The sequence below is a fragment of the Panthera onca genome, chromosome A1, assembly GCF_046562875.1.
Source record: "Panthera onca isolate mPanOnc1 chromosome A1, mPanOnc1 haplotype 2, whole genome shotgun sequence".
NCBI classification, from domain to species: domain Eukaryota; kingdom Metazoa; phylum Chordata; class Mammalia; order Carnivora; family Felidae; genus Panthera; species Panthera onca.
In genome coordinates, this window is record NC_138339.1 from 8,748,120 (window position 1) to 8,770,058 (window position 21,939).

Below are 21,939 nucleotides of genomic sequence, written 5' to 3' on the forward strand. Positions count from 1 at the left end.
TCTGTGCTTCCATTTCCTCCCAAAGACCCTTCCTGCCAAAGATCATCACCTTGGAGAACAGGTTTCACACATGAATTTGGGAGGACACATACACTCAGGCCACTGCACGGACCTTTTGACCTTTGTTCCGAATTTGACGAACAGTGGGAAGAAGAAAAATGCACCCAATTCAAAAAATAATGGTGGGGAAAAAAACTGAACTGAGCTAAGTTTTATTTTTAAAAGCATGCCAATTTGGCTATGGTTTCTCAGGCACCTGCTGTGTGCACCAGCATTCAAGGCAGGGAACGTGGTTCCATTTCACAGACGAGAGGGACGAGACCCGTAGTCGTCGGGGACTCACAGCAGATTGGGCCACTTCTTCCTAGTCCTGGGCCCAGCCTGGAAGGGATGGGGCTAAGTGCTCCCCTCCCACGACAGGGATCTGGTTAAAGGAAGCATACATCTTTGACTTGACTACTGGGCGTGTGACAATCAACCAGGAAAACTGGTTTTCAGAATGTATCTCGGGAGCCTTTGCTCCATTCTAGACCTTTCTTGTCAGCTTTTCAAGGTTTCACGGCTGCTAATCCCACAGGCTTTAAGCCAACTTGATTTTCTATTTCAAGCATCCTCTCAGCATCAAAAAAAGGAACCGGCATGAAAGCAGGTAAACACAGGACGATGCATGAAAGAAAGAAAAGTCTCTCCCTGAAAGGGAAATGTTATGGCATAAGTCAGAACGATTTTTAAATCAGCTCAAACTGATTTTTTCCCTTACATCAAAGACTTGGGAGAATCAACTTCCTTCTCATCCTGCTGCTCATGTTCCCTGGGGGCATCTCCGTGCCTCTGTTTAACAAATGACTACCGGGGAACACAGCCACAGTTTTGAGAAATGCTTTATGATCTACCTGTGGCTGGGGGATGGTCTGGGAGAAGCCGGAGGGGGGGAGAAAGTGGGGTTGACAGAGGGGTGGGGGTGCAGAGGAAAAGATGGGGCGAGGGAGACACAGAGGCTGAACTCATCCCTCTAGCTCAGCTTGGTGTGGGAGGGCCACCCATTCAAGCTCTTTCCTCGAAAGCAGGGGGACAGGGGACAGAAAAACAGGCAGCCACCGTCCTTCTTTGGGACGCCAGCAGAAGGCACGTGGCAGCTGGTGGCGCTGCTCTTGACATGCACTGCTGTCAACAGAGCTTCTGGCGGCTCCTCGTGGTCACCAGGGTCATTTTGACGCCTTATTTTCTATGGCAAAGGGCTAATTTGGAAGTTGTCCATAGACTGCTGAACCATATGTTACCCATTCAACAAACTGTCCCAGTCACAGGAGCCGAGCTGAGAGCCTGTGTGGATTCCAGTCTCTAGGATTCCATTAGCTTTGCTGGCCGTAAAGAGAATGTGCACTCACCTCCCTCCTCTATCCTGTCACTGTGAAAGCTCAGAGGTGAGCAGACAGAGGGCTGAGTGGCACACTGTGGGACCATAATACGTTAGGACTCTCTGGCACGTTCTGGCTGGCAAAACACTGCTAAGTAACTTGTGGAGTCTGATCCTTTCAGAAGCTACGGCGATCTTCCTTGTCACGAAGTCGGGGTCCCCGGGTCCAATTCTATAATCAGCAGGAGGGTGGGGGCAAATCTACCCAAGCCTGGTGCTCTAGCTGCTGCATCAGAAATAGCCGCGTCTTATGATTCCTGCCTTTAATACTCCCAGGGATTCTAGGTTCCTCTTTTGAAGAGAATGTGGACATTAAAAGAGGTGATCTCCAATGTCTCCCAGGAGTCTGACATGTCAGGAGAAAGGGGTGGGGCCTCACAGCACTTCGTTTTGGGGCCGTGCTGCTAGAGACTACCTCCCCACCAGTGTGGGCATGGGCGGTTGGCCAAAGCAAGGGGCTGTTGACCCTTATTTTCAACTGCAAGGCCAATATTAAGCTCTTTTGGCATCCGTTACAGTAAGAGGCTCAGCGTCCCGATGCTGTAGCCTTTCTTGCTCTGAACGTTAAGACCCGCCGCACTGAAGCCTTGGTGAATTTCCTCTGGCAGCTCTTTTAAAAATCGCCTATTGTGTTAACAGACATCTGTAAATCCTCAAGACATCTTGACTGGTCACGTTTTTAGGGACTCCGTTTTCCTATCAATGATATTAAAAGTTCTAAAATGGCCATTAACAGTGTTTACAAAAGGGGATGATTACATCTAGGGTCCATCATACTCCATTTCGAAACTGAGGAGCACCTCACAGTAAGCTGATGGATGCAAGCGTAAGTCAGTGGCGGCGATCAGGTGACAAACTGTGTTCACAACTGCGGTAAACTAGTACTCAAAGGATGGGAATCCCAGAAGGCGGATCATGCCTCCACCACAGGGAGTAGGTCTCAGGTATCAGCAATTTCCTACATTTCTCAGTGGCTCCACTGTGCAGTCAAGGTTGAGAACCCCTCGCTAGGTCATTCCCCACGCCAGCCGGTAACCAAAGGGATCAAACCACTCGTACCTGTTCTTTATGGGACTTTACAACTAAATTACATTACATCGTGTTTCTGATGAGAATCCTTGTCAAAGCTGTATCTACTAAGGTGGGCTCTCAGTCCAGGCCACACGTCGAATCACCTGATGAACTTCTAAGGAACAAAAATCTGAGATCAGAGGTAGACGTTCAGAGTCAGAGGGCTGTGATGGGGTCTAGGCACGTGTATTTACTAAGCAGTCCTAATTCTAACGAAGAGCTGGCATTAAAAGCCATGGGATTAAGGACCAGGACCAATTTTGCTCCCTCTGTGGGACATCTGGCAATATCTTGGGGACATTTTGGTTTGTCCCAGCTACGAAGCTGCTGGCCTCTAGGGGGTAGAGCCCAGGAATGCTGCTCAACATCCTACAATGCACGGGGTGGCCCCCAAACACTGAATTATCCAGCCCCAAATGTCCATGGTGTGGCTCTAGAGAAGTTCTCGTTATGGTCTCGCATTTGTCATGTGGACTCATCAGTAGAGTCTGTGTTTACATTTGTCACACGGACTACTTTAAAAGCATCATTAGAGTCTGTGTTTACATCAGGACATTATTACTTTACAGTTTTACATTCAGAATGAATCGAAACTAATCAAAAGACAAACTGAGGCGAAACAAAATACCTCCAACACTGGAAAAGCCCACCCGACTCTATTTTGGTTTGTGAACTCAAACACTGAAGAGACTCTGATGATTAACATATCACCAGCCTCGTTTATTTAGCATTTTTAAAGCAGTTACTTACCTTCATTGGGCACTTTTTTAAAAAATTAAAAAAAATTTTTAATGTTTATGTTTGAGAGAGATAGAGTGGGTGAGGGGAGGGGGTGGGGCAAAAAGAGAGGGAGACACAGAATCTGAAGCAGGCTCCAGGCTCTGAGCCATCTGCACAGAACCTGACACGGGGCTCGAACCCACAAACCAGGGGATCAGGACCTGAGCCACAGTCTGACACTCAACCAGCTGAGCCACCCAGGTGCCCCTTCATCAGGCACTTTTAAAATGGCATTTGAACAACTAACATTTGTAAAAAGCTAACTGGTAAGAATATAGAGTTATTCGAAGCTCAGGTAGTTTTAATAGGTCTCTTTCTTTTAAAAGCAGATTTCAAAAAAATAAAACTGGAAGCTTGTGGGTAATGTAGCATGGAAAAGTTGATACACTCATCCCGTCTGAGTAACTTAAAACAATCCACGTTTTTTATTTATTCATTGTTGAGACTTAGGTGTCTAGTTCTAGGCTAGGATTATTAGAAGCCATCAAGAAAATGTAGGATTCCTACGGGGAGACCACGATAGATTTCAGAGTGAAGGTATTAGGCACAGCATTAGCTCTCCGTCGTTGTTAGCCGTTGCTTAGTCCCTTGGGCATCTTTATTGACTAAGATGTTTAATCTATGCAAACACAACAAACCTTGCTGTCGATCTCACTGCTCCCCAGTGCAGACTGGATCACGTAGAGCAGCGCATCTGTGAGCCCGTCGCATTCCCGCATCCTCCTGCGGGCCTCCTCTCCGGCTGAACTGACATTCCTGCAAAAGCAAAAGGGCACGTCAGCTACCTCCCTGTGGTCCCCAAAAGAACCTTTCTCCCACGCACAACTCCAGAATGTTTACCGAGAACACGGTTTTAAATAGTAGGGACGGTTTCCACAAATACATCGTAGAACTGGGTAAGTCATAGGTATCTGCATCGTAACTTGTGCAAAGGAGACTCAGAGTTCTGAACATGTCATCTGTGAGGGTCCCGTGGCCGCGGAGAATGGGGGCTCTTGGAAAGTCTTTAAGGTTTACTTCGCTGACAGCTGACAAGGGAATCAAGCTCTGTGATTCAAAGGCCTCTTTTTGGAGAAATTTGCGAGAGCGTTTTTCAAAGACGGAGCTTCTGACTTACTGAAATATTTTAGAGATCTAATTTCGCCTGCTTCAAAAATATACCTACGTTGGCCCTACCAGAAGTAAACTTCTAGAAATTTATTCTAGGCGCATAGGCAGGGGGTTCTGTGGAAATTTAATCACCGGGATGCCCATGGGCACCTTTTATGGGCAGACGTGGCCCAAGTTCCTTCCTGCACCAGCACAAGCTGAGCTTAAGCCAACAGAAGGGGCGGACAGTCAGGGAACAGGCGGCTGGGAAGCAGTGAGATCTTCCACTTCTACAAAAGACATGAGAAAAGCTCAGTCAAGGGTGAGTCTTTGGGGTGCTTTTAGTGACCGCACCACCTGAGAGTACATTCTTCCTCTCCTACCCCTGGTTAGGATTTGGTTCAGGCGGAGAATTTCTGTGGCAAGTCGTGGACAACACAGCCTGTTGGAGGGATGCTGGAGGTGAGTGAAGGGAAGGTATAAAGGAACTGAGGGAATTTAGCGACCACGGGAAGAGTGATCTCTCGAGAGTGATCCCAGTAGGCCAGTGGCTCTCAAACTCGGCTAATATCAGAATCACCCGGAGGAGACTGTTGGGCCCCACTCTGGAGTCTTGGGTGGCATCAGATAACTTCCTATTTGGTGACGCCAAAGCGGAGAACCACCGCGCTGACTCTGGCTCTAGGGAGAGGGTCTGGTCGGGAAGGGCACCCTCTCTGCTGACTGCTGATGGCTGCCACATGGCAGATCCCAAGGATCTGTGGCCCTGGACAGAGCCCGCAGGAGGCACTAAACAGGATGAATCTCACGCCCACGTTGTAACTGGCGGAGGCATTCCCATTTCATTTTCAAAATGTCCTTCGAGGTTACTTTTCATTCTGTTTTACAGATGAGAACCCTGAGAGAGCTGCCCAAGGCCACAGAGGGAGGAGTTAGTGGAGGGGCTGGGATTGAACCCAGTCTATGAGGAGAGGAAGGCAAGGCCTTCAGGCTTGATGTACAACATGGATATACTACTTTTTTTTAGGAACGAAAATAAAATAGGGCCGACACTAAAATGCTAACGGCTAAAATGCTATTGAACATAAATGTTTTCTTCGATATCTAGAAGGTTCTGGAGGATGTGTTTAATGTGTTTAAATGCGGAGGATCTCTCCGCATTTTAATCTAAGACTGGGAAAGGTTATTCAATTCAAATTAGTATTTTTGGCATTTGCTCATCTTAAAATATAAACAAAATTTCTCAGTTCCTCAGATAATATAACTAGGCAAATAGTGACAGCATTTTTAGGAAAAGTGTCAGGACTCCCTCTTGGGGTGGCCAACCCGCACTTCTGGATCTCGGGGAGGGAGGAAGAGCCAAAATTTCTGCAGGAAGAAGTGGTGAGAGCTTTGCTGGTATTACTCTAAACGAGAAGGACGGCCTTTGTGACAGAGCAGTTTTAGACCACTCCTCCTTGAAATGGTTTTCACCAGGTCAGGCTTTGAGGCTGTTAGAGTAATAGGCTTGTCAAAAATCCCAATCAGACTTCTTTGGTCAGAAGAATGCTGGATGGCAGTGTGCCTGTGTGTTTTAAATCTTGCACCTATACTCTGAAGAGGTTGTTTTTCCAAAGAGAGAACGATGGAATGTAGTCTTGAAAGTGCCTGAGGGTAGCTCTGTACACCCTAGTCTGAAGTCTTCTGCCCTCTTCCAATGAATGCTCAGTCTTGCCCTTGAGTAGCTTTATGGTGAGGGCAGACTGCCTCCTCATTCACAAATACACTTCATAATGATCAGCCTATTTTCAGTGGTAATCAATGGACAGGGCAACCTGGGAAAGATCATGAATTATCAATCGGTCAACATTATAGTTGTGAATATTAATCTAAGCAGTATCCTTTATTCTCGTTTTTCTTTGATTCTAGTCCACTCTCCTCCAAAATTAAAAAAACAACAACTTACTAACTGGCTGCTATATTAGAATGTATAGGATATTGTGGGGTGCCTGGCTGGCTCAGTCAGTAAAGTATGCCACTCTTGATCTTGGGGTTGTGAGTTTGAACCCCACGTTGGGTGTAGAGATTACTTACAAATAAAATCTTTAAAAAATGTGTAAGATATTGAGAAATGAGATGACTAATAAGTTGGGTCCCTGTAGAGAAGGGGAAATGAATGGGACACACACACACACACACACACACACACACACACACACGCACACACACACACATATAATCACACACATATAAACACACATGTAAACACACACATACAAACACACCTCTATGATACAGAGGGGAAGAGGGAGTTACCACAGTGTCTTCAGGTATGATGATGCTCAATACATATTTTTGAACAGAATGAGGTGTGCACATGTCTCTTAATCAATGGGGAACAGTGTCCTACAACCCTCTGGGGGGTGAGTTGGCTTTTAAGCCACTACTCCTAAATGAGGGAAACACATCAGAAAAACACCCCTGGCTTTCACTCTGGAGGAGAGGAGAGTTTCCTGTTTCTCCTTTCCCCCCACAAAACAAGATCTACTATATCGTGCATGCTTCACTATTTAAAAATTTTTAAAAAACCAACAACATTTTGTGTGTGTAGCAATTAACTAATCATGGTCCTAAGGAAGGGACAATGAGCCCGTGTCCAACCTACAAAGTTCCACCCTCCTGTTGCACTTGAAACCACCTTCTGCCCATCTTGACCGAGGTGATTTTCACGTCTGATGGGAAACCGGTACAGCAAATTTCTATGCATAAACATGACATTCAAACAAATACTGATGGATTATTTGTAAAACAAGCACAAAGATCGCATGACAGCTATGCCTTAGAAATAATCTTTATAATCTTGATTGAACTGTCAGTTGACATGTCATTTGGAGATTTCTGCTTAAAGTAGGTTCTATAATCTTTTTATCTAATTGATAAAAATGAAACTTTTTATTTCTTACAATGAAAAGGTACAAAATCTCTTACAATCTCTGTTATTCAACTGTAACGAGTTAAGCTGCTTTATTTCCCCTCTCTTCAGTGCTGTTTGACATGCTGTTTCTCTTAGTTTCCATCACTCACTGAGCTTATGTAAAACAAATTCAATATACAGAGCCCTCATAGGATCCAAAGTGGCACTTGTAATGCACGTTCAAAGGAACGCAACCAGCATTTCACATGAAAGACCTTCATTTTATGTGCCTCCACTTCAAGATAGTCAGGATATGAACAGGGAAACTGCAGAGAAAACCAATGGATGAGATTTTCAGCAATTAGTCTGTTTGAAACGAGCCCTCTCTTCTCTACACTCTCTTTGCTCTTTGAATCTCTCTTAACCATCACCACTGACTTTGTATTAGAATTATTTAGGCTGTGACCTTACTGCTGCGTCAGAACCTTCTGGAGGGTAGAAGGCATGTTGTTGTCATTTGTATGCTCAGCATACAGCTGAGTGCCCAACACAACCTAGGTGCTCAGAGCAAGGTGGCTATTACTCGTGCATTCAGCCCTCCCATCGGACAGTCACTCGTGTGACTGATTTACCTCCGTGTGCCGTACTCACTGGACAATATTGGACGTCTGCTTCGTCAAGAATACAGGCTTCTTACACTGTGGCTTGTGCCCTGCCACTACAACCCCCATCCTGGATTATTCAGAGCAGGCTCAATTTGGGAAGGAAGAAAAAGACAACAGCTGAACATAACTAAACAAGTTTGAGATATGAGCTTTCTTATGACTGTTGACAATACTGATCAGACACACGGAGTGCTGGAGAGAACGGCACAATTTTGCCGCCTGGAGACAATCAGGTATCCCCGAGCCATAGCTCTCTTCACCTCCAGCTTGCAGGAAGAGTTTGGCATTGATCCCATGAACTGTGAGAACTGAAATCAAGAGTCGGACGCTTAACTGAATGAGCCACCTAGGTGCCCCTTCACAAACTTTTAGCAAAACAAGGGACCAGCTTGTTGCCTTGTTCTCATTTGATAACTTCAACAAAGGTGGACCCTCTCGTGCACCTGGCATGGCCTCGTAGCTGGGGCTACCTAGGTGTGGAGGCAGGCACGTGCCTTGCCTTGGTCTGCTCATCCATAGTGCGCCGATGGGAGCATCTGGCATCACCCGACCGTGTGGTGATACGGCCAAATGCTCAGGGCCTGGTATGGAGTCTACGAAGGAAATGTTAAGTGTTCTAGCTGCTTGTCGCCCAGAGACCCCCATCCAAGAGGGAGAGAGACACTAGGCGGGGAGCTGCAGGAAGCACCTGGAACATGTACTGCAAGCCTGCAGAGAGGATGAGGGGTGTGCAGAGGGTAGAATGGAAGGTTTCCTGGCAACAATGACACCCTCATTTTGAAAATTTTCATTACTGCTTTTTTAAAAATCTGAAACTATTGTAAAGGTATTCAAACCCTGGGGGAAATACATCAGTAAAAGCGAACATCCTTACTCTCTCTTCTCCCCCTCATCCTTCTGTCCAAGGAAATCACTGTCACCATTTGACATTTATCGTTCAAGGTTATTTTCTACTCATACCAATAAACTGTGTAGGTATGCTTTTGCTTTTTACCATAGTGGTTTGTAAAGCACCTTGCTTGCTTTTATGCATTAAAAGCCTACCATAGCCTCTTTTCACGGTAATACCTACCTATGCACCCTATTCATGGAACAACTTTGGGCATTCCGTGGATAATTATATGATGATTTATAACCTAAAAAGTTATTACCCTATTAATGCACATACAAGTTATTTTTAATTTTTTACAGCAATAAGTAACATTGAACTGAAATTTGGAGGAGTTATGGGTTTTGTGAGATACAGTCTATGGAACTAGAAGAAAGGCTAACAGATAGATCAGTTCAAAGCAACGAACTAACCCACCTTGACTGGGTATCGACTCTGCTCCACACCTAATGCCATGTCTTGGAATAAAAAGAACACCTGGCCCTTGACCTTGGGAGCTCCGTCTAGCAGGCAAGCAGAAACATATCTGATGTGCCTAGATCTGATATCATCGGTATGAAAACAGAGGTATGAAGGATTTGGGAACCTATCTCCCTTGGAAGTAATGCCTAGATGTGTCTGGAAAAGAAACATAGGCTGAGTTGGATGGAGGTTTTACTACTCACCTTTAAGTTGTAATTAAAATCTTTGCTGAGGTTGTAATTCTTTTCTTTTAATTTTTCGATGTTTATTTATTTTAGAGAGAGAGAGGGAGAGAGAGCACGAGTAGGGGAGGGGAAGAGAGAGAGGGAGACACAGAATCCAAAGCAGGTTCCAGGCTCTGAGCCATCAGCACAGAGCCCGATGGGGGACTCAAACTCACAAACTGCAAAATCATGACCTGAGCCGAAGTCGGACACTTAACCGGCTGAGCCACCCAGGCACCCCGCTGAGGTTGTAATTCTATAAATGTGGACATCAATTGTTTTCCTTAACATTTGCTGCTGCAAGTCATAGGTTCTTAAGAAATAAGAGGCCGGAGTATGATAAACGTGTCTCATCAAGAAAGCATTTTATGCATATTTCATGGAATGTACCTTCAAATTTGAAGGGCAAGGCTTAACCTACACATAACAGGCTTAGGGGTGGCTCCAGGTGACCAGACTGTGGAAATGCTAACCAAGCACAACCACGCAGAGGTGGGGTCTCCAGGCCACCACTCCTGGCATTAACAGAGGATAGGACCTGTAGGGACAGGTAGCAGTCTGTGGCAAATGCCAATTCTGGTGTATACGTCTCCATCTTTACTAAGCCTGGTATGCTATGCCAGCCCCTTGTGTTCAATAAAACCACGGGGGGCTCATGGTTCACCAAGGTGAATCATGCTGATGCTCTTTTGCTAAACCACATTACCTGTGCTAAGTCCTGTTTGATTGACACCTAGCTGCCCAGTAGCCCAGCCAGGCTGCTCTGAACGCCGGCTAGTGTACCACCAGTGGCTCTCCTGCCTGTTGTGGCTCTGCAGAAATGTGCCGTTTGTGACATCTGGGGGTGCCTGGGGGCGGGGCTCCATCGGTTAAGCGTCCGGCTCTTGATTTTGGCTCAGGTCATGATCTCAGGGTTCATGGGTTCTAGCCGCGCATCAGGCTCTGTGCTCACAGTGCGGAGCCTGCTTTGTGGCCCGTCTCCTCTCTCTCTCTCTCTCTCTCTCCCAAAAATACATAAGTGTTAAAAAAAAAAATTAAAACCATTTGTGACACTTGGCCAATAACCAAGAGGGAACCAAAGCAAGCCTCCCCTGACCTGCCTGGTGAATTCATTCAAGGGGCGTTTCCAATGTTGACTTTCTGGGACGTCTTACCCAGAGAGCAGAGCCAAGGATGACAGAAGATAAATCCCTTGCCTTGAAATCTAATGGGGATTGCTGGGCGGGATTTCTAAGCTGCTGTGATCCAGTAGTCTATTTCATTTTCTATTTTTCCCCTTCTTGAGCTGGCATCTCTCTCACTATCATCCTATGCCTGTCACACCGGTGTTTGTTGGGAGAAGATGACCTACGTCTTTGATATCGTAGGACCACAAGGGGAGGAGAATAGTTCCCCAGGAGCTGTACTTCACGGATGACACCTGATTTAGATGCTGCTGATTTTAGACCTTTGGGTCGACCTTTAGGACTTGGAGATGATGCTGTCCTGGGATGAGACCCTAGGATGGGATGAACGTATGTGGGATGGATGTGAATCTTTGGGGCCCAGAGGGAGGACTATGGTAGGCCAAATAATGTCCCCCCCAAATGTTTATGTCCTAATGCCTGGAACCTGTGACTAGGTTACTTTACATGGAAAAAGGGACTTTGCAGATGGAATTATGGTTAGGGACTTTATAATATCCCAAATGATCCCTGTGGACCCAATGAGCATGAAGAGCAGGGAGGATTCCCTGGCTGGTGTCAGCGGAGCGGCACAGAAGCAAGAGTCAGAGAGGTCTCAAGCATGAGGCTTCAAGTCCCCATTGCTGGTTCTGACAGAGGGGGCCACATGCTAAGTTGTGAGAGAGGCTGTCAGCTCTCAGCTGATAGCCAGCAAGGAAACGGGGACCTCGGTCCCACAGCCACAAGGAATTCGATCCTGGACACAGCCTGAAGAAGCTTGGAAAAATCTTCTCCCAAGAGCCATTAATAAGGAGCACAACACTGTGGTTTTGAACTGGTAAGGATAGTGTCAGACTTCTAACTCACAGAAGCGGGAGGATAATAAATTGGCGTTGTCCTCAGTCCCTAAGTTTGTGGTAACTTGTTACAGCAGCATAGGAAACCAAGAAAGGGCATTAGTTTGTTTTACTCAAGGGTAAATGAAATTCTTCTCAAACCAACCATATATATTTCCCACCCCACCCTTTTCCTGGAAAACTGCTTCTCTGTAGTGGGTTCACGCAAGTTTCAAGAAGATATTTCTCAATGATCAAATAATTGTATTGTCTTGACCAAGACCAAAATGCCACCTATATATGGAAATCAGGGGCTCCTGGGTGGCTCCGTTGGTTAAGCATCTGACTTTGGCTCAGGTCATGATCTCACGCTTCCTGAGTTCACGCCTCGCATTGGGCTCTGTGCTGACAGCTCAGAGCCTGGAGCCTGCTTTGGATTCTGTGTCTCTGTCTCTCTCTGCTCCTCCTTCGCTCATGCTCTGTCTGTCAAAAATACATAGACGTGAAAATGCACACACAAAAGAAAATAAAAATTCTTCCTTGGGGCATGCGTGTAGGGGAGGGGGCGAGGGGGTGACATATAAGGCACGTGCCCTCAACTATGCAAGGCCAGGAGATGTTTTATCTACCTCAGAGCAGACAAAAGCCCTCTGTGTAAGAAGCACTGATGTGACGCACTTTTTGAAGTGATGACACACTTTTTGGGACAAAAGTACTTGTTTTGCCCTATCCCTGATCTGATTAGCCACGAGATAAGCTACCAGACACGTGGGCATCAGCTTGGTCCAGACGGCTCTCGTGCTTGGTTGATACCTTTTACTTCTTCTTCTTTTTGTTTTTGTAAGTCATTTTTTGAGACAGAGAGAGCGCAAGTGGGGGAGGGGCAGAGGGAGAGGGAGAGAATCCCAAGCAGGACCTGTGCCCGTCAGCATAGAGCCAGATGCGGGGCTCAAACCCGCGCACCATGAGATCATGACCTGAGCTGAAATCAAGAGTCAGATGTTCAACCGACTGAGCCACCCAGGCGCCTCATACACCTTTTACTTCAGCTGGTCTCTTACTGCGGAAGAGGCTCCTGAAAACCTCAGTCTTCACAGCTTCCAGTGAACAGAGAGTGGAGTGGTTGGCATTCTCTCCTGGGGGGATAGTGAGTATGTGGGATCCTAAGGGAGAGAAATGGGCAATGTCCTCGCTCTGTTTGAGTGAAGTCTGTAGTGGGGTCTTAAGTGAATTTCTGGAACCTTATCTGCAACGCCAGCCTTAAGTGCCAAATGGTATGAATGGTCAAGTTTCCTGTGCTGGGCCCAAGTAGGGTGTTCCTAGGAAACCTTTCACACGCTCAAGTGTGTAAAGCAAAGAAGCAATTATCGTTAATTTACAGGAAAACAATTCTGAGGATTCCCAGACCCTGAAATCTCCTCTCTTAGGCTTTTCTGATACCTGAGGGCACATCGCTAACACATGCACAAAATACATGAAGACAGAGCCCAGATGCTCACAGACGCGGTTTGAAGTTCTGGGCGCTGGATGCCAGGACGCTGGCCGTGGTTCGCAGGGAAGGAGCTGGGTGGGGCGGTTCTTGCTGCTCTGGATCCCTGCCTCGGTCCCAGCTCTCTGCAAAACCAGCGTGGGACACAGGTTTTGCTTCTCACCCTTTTCCCCATAAAAGCAAAAGTCCTCTTGGATTTCCTTCAGTTTGTGAAAACGGCTACTCGTGTAGGTTTTTTGCAAAAGCAAAGTGGCATGATTCAAACTTTTGACAACTGAGGGACACCTGTATTAAGATTAGCCACACCTCTGTTCATTTTTATTTGGTACAAGTAACAGAAGGCTGAATTTATTTGAAAAGCTCTTGACTTCTCTTTACACATATGTGTTTCTCTTTTTAAGTTTCTTTTTAATTTGATTGATTTTTTTTAAGAGAGAGAGCACAAGTGGGGGGAGAGGGGCAGAGGGAAAGAGAGAGAATCTCAAGCACGTGCCACACTCAGTGTGGAACCTGAGGCAGGGCTTGGTCCCACAACGCTGGGATCCCACAGCCTGAGCCGAAATCACGAGTCTGACGTTTAAATGACTGAGCCACCCCGGCACCCCTAGGCTTACTTGTTTCTTAAGGTGGCACCTTCATTACAGCCAAGTCAGAACGATTTCCAGAGAAATAAATTTCCCTTTTTATTTTTTGTCTTTTCTTCTTCTTCTTCTTCTTCTTCTTTTTTAAGATTAGCACAAGTCTTGCTTTTGGATTCCTCCTATGCACCTTACTGTCTTCTCGCAAGGAAGGCAATCTCTTTATAAATCAGGACAGTGAGGGCTCGGTAATTGCTTTGTAGAGCTGCAGGGACAGAATGCTTCAGTGGCCTAAAGACCAACTACCTACCGGGCTGGCAGCGAACACTGAGGCTGAGCTGTCCTCAGGGCGGTGGTCCCTCCGCACTGACACCCCAGCCACCCTCATGAACGTAAGCCAGCAGAGAGAGACGGACAGGCTCCTCTTCTGTCGACGATTGAACACTGTCCCTGTTAAGAATGCCCAGATCCCCGCCTTCCGGAGTTGGCCATGCAGCAGGGCGCACTGTTGCAAAGAAGCCCACGGCAGAACCAGAAGTACCTGAGTTGGAAGACACCTATGGCTGGCAAGTACTACCCAGGGTTTTAGCTTCGTGATTCCAATTAAAATTGATGGACGCCACAGAGTTAACTGCTCTAGGAAACGTCTGCCGCCAGGGTCCTGTTGGGCGGAATGACGAGGAAATCCCAGGGAAAAAAGGCGAGCGGCTAAAACCGTTAACCGTGAACCTAATCGCGCCTGCGGTCCTTTGTGGTCCACGCATATCCCGTGGTCGCTTTGTCACTTGCACGCGGGCGTGAGCGGCGCTCACTTCACTGTGCCCTGACTTTGTAGCTACCGAGCCACACGGCTAGCTTGGAGCACCGCCACGTGGCCCCACCTCCTGGGCCGAGGCCCAGCTCCGCCGTGTTCCACGAACGCCTGAAACATGTCACTCTGGCACGTCTGTGGCAGGCTCTCTGTGCGGACTCAGGACCAGGGAGCATCTCACGTTGCGAGCCCCACGCCCGACCTCGGTCCTGGTTCCTCTGCTTGCCACGGAGGGGGCCTTCCGTGGAGCGTACCCACTGGCACCACCAGCGGCCACGCAGACACACCCACGGAACAAAACCGGCCGCCAGCCACGGCCCCACTACAAAGCCAACGGCGAAAAGGAAATATCCGCTCAGAATGCAAACTAAGTTACAAAACGAATTAAAAACCAGTGTTTTCTTCTTTTTCTTTTTTTTTTTTTTTACTAGCCCAAATTACTCCTTATCGACCAGGCACAACTGAGTGTAAGTCACAAAACCTGAGCTTTAAAAATACATACACTATAAAAAAAATTAATTAAAAATTAAAAAAATAAAAAATAAAAATACATACAATATATTAATATGCTGGGAAACCCTGCAAACTGGAAATGCAATATTCACTTCACCAACAGGTGGCTTTCAGGCAAGTGAGCACCGTGGCTACATAAATGAGGAGCCAGGCCAAGGCCATCCAATTCCTTGTATTTTGAGATCTCTGTCTTCTCAGAAGTAGGAGAACAAATCTGATTGATAAGGGATTATAGGTAATGGGTTACTTGCCTTTTAAATGTCAGATTGTGGGTTTGAAGACTTTCAAGATTTGGCATTATGTTCCGGACTATTAATAGCTATTATTAAATTAGCCCTTTAAACCTTCGTTTCAATTCATCACCTAATTCCTTATATGCACTCATGTAATCTTTCAATTTACTTACTTGCGGGAAAATTTTAACAAATCGTACTTCAAAGATTTATTAAAGCTGGGAATGAACGTGATTTCTAAAAGTTCACTTATCTAGATGAAGAGTTGTCCTCGAGGTGCATTTTCTGTTTTCATGGTTGCTTTGATCACTCACTGATACCTTATTGGGTTCCAATAATAACAACCAAAAATCTGAAAGTATCTCCAGGGGAAAGAACTGCATTTATTCTTGTGTCTCATCCCCTCCCCGTTTCCACCCCCATCATGTTCTTGTAATTCCCTGCCCCCCGCACCCGTTGTTTTATTCTGGGTATTCACTGTTGGGTTGGGACCAGCAGCATTTCTCTGAGTTGACTGTTCACGATCCTTGCCCAGCAAGTTAGGGTGAGTGATCAGAACAGGCAGCCACAGGGTAAGGAAGAGAGAAGAGTCCATTCCTGTTACCCCACTGCTCCAGGCTGTCTGCCTATGGTAACCATCCCTCTCCACGCGTGTGTGTGTGTGTGTGTGTGTGTGTGTGTGTGTGTGTGTGTCTTCTTAAATTTTTCTTTGGGAAAAGTCTCCTTAAGTTTATGGGCAAATTGCTAATAAGAATAGTCCCTGGATCAAAACAGCTCCAGGCTCCTTGTGTGCAAAGGGAAAGGAAGGGATTAAAAAATAAAAAAGCACCTTTCTTTTAATCTCTTAAAAATGCTCCCATCTCTCCTAACTGCTGTCCGAAGAACTTAGAACTTTTGACGACTCACTGAGTAGTTTTCTACTTGGGCCAAAGAACATGATAAATGATAAAAAAAAAAAAATGAAAACAAAACAAAACGCAGACTCCAATTACTTCGGCCAGAGATGCTTGTGTAGTTCTAGCTAGGTGAAACAAACAAACAGCCAATCTGTGCTTGGCCAAAGATGAATTAAAATGGCAGAGGGTGTCTGTGGACAGCTCTCTTCTCTCCTTGTTTTGAAAGGAAAGGATCTAGTGTGGGGGTGATGAGTGACCAGAGCAAAAAACGATAGGAATACACATAAACTTCTATGAGAAAAAAATATACAGAGAGCTCAGTAAACTAAGATCATCTGGCCTGTTTATTTTCTGAAAAGGAGAAGAGCATATACTTATTCTTAATTATTGAAATATGTTTTTACATTTTGAAGGAAATTCCTGGAAGACTTACTGAAAAAGTGGGCGCCAGCTTCTGGAAAAAGAAGCCGCTTAGGCATTGGCCTTAATCGCAATTTAGGAAAAATTGGAAAAGTCAAAGCTGTTTGAAGAGTCTTTGCATTTTAAAACCAAGGCTGCTTAGTGCCTATGAATCTATAGTTTAATTGTCTGCCTCCATTGTTGTCATGACTGGACTTTTTCTTTGTGGTGGAAGGGAGAATTTGAAAGATGTCCCTTCAAGATTCCTGGTCTGGAGTTGTTCAGCCGAACACTAATCTAGGCACTGCAGTGAAGGAGTTTTGCAGGTGGCATTAAGGTGCTGATCAGTGACCTTAGGATAAAGGAAATGATCCTGGATTATGCTGCTGGGTCCTATGTCATCACATGGGTCCTTAAAAGCAGAAGGGTCGGTCTAAAGATATGGCTGAAGAGAGAACAGAGAGATGAGGGAAGAGATCCTGATTCTCGGACATTACTGGCTTCGCAGGATGACAGAAGGGGCCATGAACCGGGGAATGAGGTGGCCACGAGAAGCCGAGAACATCTCCTAGGCAACAGCCAACAAAGAAGTACCGTCCTCCGTCTACAACTGTAAGAAACTGAATTTGGCCAACCGTCCGATTGACCCAGGAAGCAGCTTATTCCCAGAATTTCCTGAGAAAAGCCTGCTGGCAGAGACCTTGATTTCGAACTAGCGAGACCCTGAGCAGAGAAACCAGCCATGCCCCCTGCACTTCCGACGGAAACCACATTCAAGCCGTGCTAACACTACGTTTGTGGTAACTGCTATGGCGGCAGTGGAGAAACTACATTTGTACATTCATGTAAGACAATTACGGCCTCCCTGTGATATTTTTCCATCAACGCTCATTTTTAATTTTTCTGAAGTATTTCAAAACTTTCAGATAAAGTGTTTGCATCTTTCAAATGAAGGTGTTTTTAGATGCTCTGAGTGACAAGACAAAATGTGGTCGTTAGGACTTTTAGCTGCCTCTCGTTGCAGGTATGGTAGGCGGAATGAGATTCTCCCCGACTCCAGGTAGCCTGAGACTGACTACTTGGTTTACTACTACCAGATGGCTTGTGCTTAACACGAGCGTCGGATAATGGCACCGCTGGGTGTACCACTTTCTTTTACTGCTTTAGCCGTGAAGGGAGTAATGTTTCAAAACTCCAAGAATTATAATGCTGCGTTGGAAGGTCACCTAACAAAGACACTTCGAGGAGCCTCAGAGCATCATTAAAACCAGGGCACAAGTTGGCCGCGAAGAGTTTAGTTTCATTGTTGATCCTTGTCACCCTAAATATGCACTGGAATCAAAGCGTTCTCCCCGGTTATGGGACTGGGGTTACTCTCTTTGATGTCGGGCAAGTGTTAAGGTTTAAACGTCATGCACTTAACCAGCGCGGTGGATACCCCGAGAATAAGTAGAAAACAAAAAGGAAGAGTCGTGTCTCCCACCATCGGCCCAGGGAGCACCCGGCGTGCTGGCTTCACTGCTCTTTGTGAATGATGGCAGTTCTTGAAGCTCCGGAAGAGACTACATAAAATGATTTCTCGGGCGAAATGTCAAGGTATCAGTGCACCATGAAAATAATCTGGAATGCATAGTCTAGCAACTCCAGGTTTTTCTGAAGCTCACCCTAATACAGTTACTCTTATTATCAATACTTTTTTATGTGTGAATATGGAAAGCTTTGGAGGTCTGTTCATCAGTGAAGAAAAAATAGTTTTGGAAAAGACGGAGTAGAATTAGTTGGTTTTTGCACAAGACAGAGGCAGAAAGAGGATCCTTCTATGTTAGATAAACTGCTACCAGACCAGTAGATCCGGTGATCAAACCCGATATTTCCAACAATCCACTATTTTGCCAAAATGCTCCCAGGAATACAACGTACTGTTTTAAGTTTAATCACAAATACTCACCATGGAGTACTTTTTGCAGAATGTACTAAAAATCAAACGTGCCGTGTTAGCTCACTGCGGTGCCAGAGAAACTCTGAACTGCTGCAGTCTTAGAATGTTCTTCTCACCTTCTCCATGCGGACACACCTGCAGGACCATGTGCTGGTGCCTGGCACTCTCCCGTCGGCCCCAGCATTGTGACATGAGACACGGTGGGCTGTGGGTCTTACAGGCAGTCCCGGCCAGCCAGCCTCAGCTTCACCCCTGCTCCCCATCGGAGCTGCGTCACAGAGGGCAGGTGGAGACGACACCCCAAAATGGGTGTCGGTTAGCTTTTTTGATTTGGTTTCTGTGCTGGGTTTTCCTCACTAGGGAGACCCTGAAGTCTACTAGGGATGGACGGGATGAGAATGACAATCAGGGTGACTAGCGACCTTCACAAAGTATATCTGTGGTCACAGTGACCAAGAGAAGCAAAGAAGGAGGAAATTTCAAAGGCGAAAAGGAGATAAGAGCAAAATGGAGGAAAAGAAAAGTATCGCTAATCAGAACCTGCTTTGGGGGTTTCCGTTAAAAGCTATTTTGTTGTGTGCCAAGACACTTTGATCGACTCACTGGACAAACACAGCGTTGCTCACCCTGGACTCAGTCTTTCTCATACACCTACATCCACTCAGTCGGCACACCCAGGCAGCTCTGACCGCAAAGCATCTCCAGAATCGTCCTCCGTAGCTACCGACAGGTCCATTACTGCCATGTCTTGTCTCTTAATCGAGTCCTTGTGCTTCTGCCCTCATCCCCCACCTCCCAGGGAAGTTCCTGTGGTTCTTCTAAAATGTGCCTCAGCGTATCAGCCCCCCACCCCAAGACTGTCCATTTCACTCAAACTCCAAGTCCCCAGCACGGCACATGCCCAGGACAAGCTTCCCCGTTTTCACTTGGCCAACTTCTACTCATCTTTCCTTCAGGGAGGCTTCCCCTGTCCCCCTGAGCAGGTGAAATCCCTGTGTTCTGTGCTCATTCGAGGTGCACCTGCACATTCTCCCCGACCTGTATTCCTTGCCTGCCGCCCGCTGGCATTCTGTGCTCAGCTTGCAGAGCATCACATGCTTTGGGGAGTCAGAGGTGGGCAGCTGGCCGGCAAGAAGGCCAGCTGCGGGGTGAACGGGCAGCCAAGCAAGCTGACAAAGCGAGAGCAAACTCAAATTAGGGGAAGGAAAACCCAGACAGATAGACGCCCGAGGCCAGCTGAGTCTGCAGGCAGCAGGCAGCCCTCAATGGCTCCGCGTCTTCATCCAGGGCCGATCTTCGTCTGTGACCAAATAAATATGCATGGCTGCCTGTGATTGATTTCTTTGCTTGTCAGATAGATGATAACTTGCCAGGATGCAAGGAGACAGAAGGACTGAATGACACCAACACTTATGGACTCCCACCACGGAAGGAAATAAAATTCAAAGCCAGCAACAGAACAGCCTCCTACTGCTTGCTCCTTTTCCAGCCCTACTCCACAGAGAATTTATAGGCAGATCAGACGACATTCTCATCTCAAGCATGTTAAAGGAATTTCAAGCAAGAGACTCTGCAGTTGAAAGCAACGGGGATTGTTGAAGAGCCTGGGGAGAGGGTTATGAACAGGGAGAAGAACATACCAGAGGTACTGTCACACCCCAACCTCAGCAGGTCCTGATTCGTGTAACATGATGTTTATGAATATTGGCATTCACTTGTAAAAGATGGAAGTATTTGATACTCCAAAAGACAGTCTAGGGGAGTAGAGAAGCTTTTGGTGTCAGACTTCAACTCTGTTATTATCTGCCTGGCCTTGGGCGACACATTAACCTTTCTGACCCTCAGTTTCTCCATCTGTAAAGCGGGCTAACATTTTGGAAGGATGAGATGAGGCACAGTGTGCAGCACGTAGGAGGCAGACCTATCATCACCCACCGCCCTTTCTTCCCAGACATCTCACGCAGGCACAGGTGCCTGAGCAAAGGACAGAGAGACCTGTTTTAAGACCTGTTCTTTGTTTAAGAACAAAACATGGGAAGATCCTAGGGAGGTGTACAGAAAATTATCATATTAGTTTCTGGAAGAAGGGAACCTCTTCTCCTGGCTTCGTTTTTCCAAGACACTCTCCAGCATTTCCTCTCCCCTTTCACCAGGCTCTCTCCCCTGTATTACTCTGCGCTGGCTGCGTTAGTAACAAAGCACCGCAAACCGAGAGGCTTGAGCAATAGAACTTTGTGCTCTCATAATTCTGGACGGCAGAGGTGTCCACAGGGTTGGTTTCTTCTGAGGTTGTGAGGAAGTCTCTATTCCCCACTCCTCGCCACCCCGAGCTTCCTGTGGTTGGCTATCTTTGGTGTTTCTTGGCTTGGAAAAGCATCGCCCTGATCTCTGCCTTCACCTACACATGGTGTCCTGCCGTATGTGTCTCTGTGTTCAAACTCGTCCTTTCAGCACGGACACCAGTCAGTCATCTTGGATGAGAGCCCACCGTGATGTTTTTAGCTAATGTGCATCTAATGCACATTGTGTACACCAGCAGCCACCTATTTTCAAATAAGGTCGCATTCTGAAGTAAACTGGGGAGTTAGGACTTTAAAATATGGATTTGGGGGGTACAACACTTAATCCATAACAGCCCCCAGCAGAAAGAGTGAATTATCTGACTGGGGGGAGGGCGGGCAAAGCTCTGCCATCCTTTTGTTGAGATTTCTCGTTTCGTGGAGCTGATCCACCAACAGAACATCCCAGGACTGGGAGGCAGTGATGTTGGGTATGTCTGTCAGCTCCTCAGATCTCAACTTTTCCCTGGGGCCAGTCTCAAGGTCTACACTGGCAAGGCAGTGCCATCAGTAGATCCTTAGCCTGCTTCTTGGCTGTAGGTAAGAAGGCATGATCTCTGCTCAGCATTCTCAGAGGGAAACAGACTGTCTGGCTTCCATTCACCAGTTTTCTTTGTCTTATTTATCATTTAGTTCTTAACTTAGGACAAAAAAGGGTTATGTTTGTTGGGCCCTCACGTCCTAACATAAGCCCTTAAGGAGGCGTCCGTGAGGCATCGGAGGCTCATGGAGGCTTGTGAAGGGTCGAGAAGGTTTGGGAAGTTGCCAAAGGTTCCAACACCTCTTGCCCGAGTCAAGGCTTGCCTAGTCACGGGAGCCTAGCTCTTCCCACTCAGATGTGTCAGCTGCTGCTTCCTCTCAGGATCCACCTGTTAACCTTCCTTGTGTCCTGGGGCAGGAGGGGTTGAGCAAGTGAGGGTAAGGGTTACTGCAGGAGATGTGGAAAACCTGGGGCTCATCCTTTTGAGCTAAAGAAATGAAAACACTAAGTATGAGCATTATGCACCATGGTTCAGATTTCCTTCTATCCTTTTAGGCTGTAAGTATCATGTCTTATTCATGTTTGCTTCTCGGGTACCTAGCAGAGTCCTGGGAATGTAATAGAAATTCACTGTACATTTGTGTGGAATGAGAGACGTCATCCATTTTACCAAGGTGTTGATTTGCCAAGATGTTGATCTGCCAAGGTGTTGACTTAGCACCGGACCAAGCAGCCGATGATGAGATGGCTATGGCCATTCTCATTATTTACA

At 46.5% G+C, this 21,939-nt stretch overlaps 1 protein-coding gene across 5 annotated transcripts in view; it reads right to left on the reverse strand.

Annotated features, from left to right (window-relative positions):
- CTNND2 (catenin delta 2) overlaps positions 1 to 21,939 on the reverse strand; it is a 957,890-nt gene that overhangs the window by 133,425 nt on the left and 802,526 nt on the right. For all 5 annotated transcript variants that reach the window (XM_060634364.3, XM_060634362.3, XM_078444403.2 and 2 more), the window contains one exon: positions 3,907 to 4,024. In XM_060634364.3, the coding sequence (XP_060490347.3) occupies positions 3,907 to 4,024 (118 nt within the window). The remainder of the gene's footprint in view (positions 1 to 3,906; positions 4,025 to 21,939) is intronic.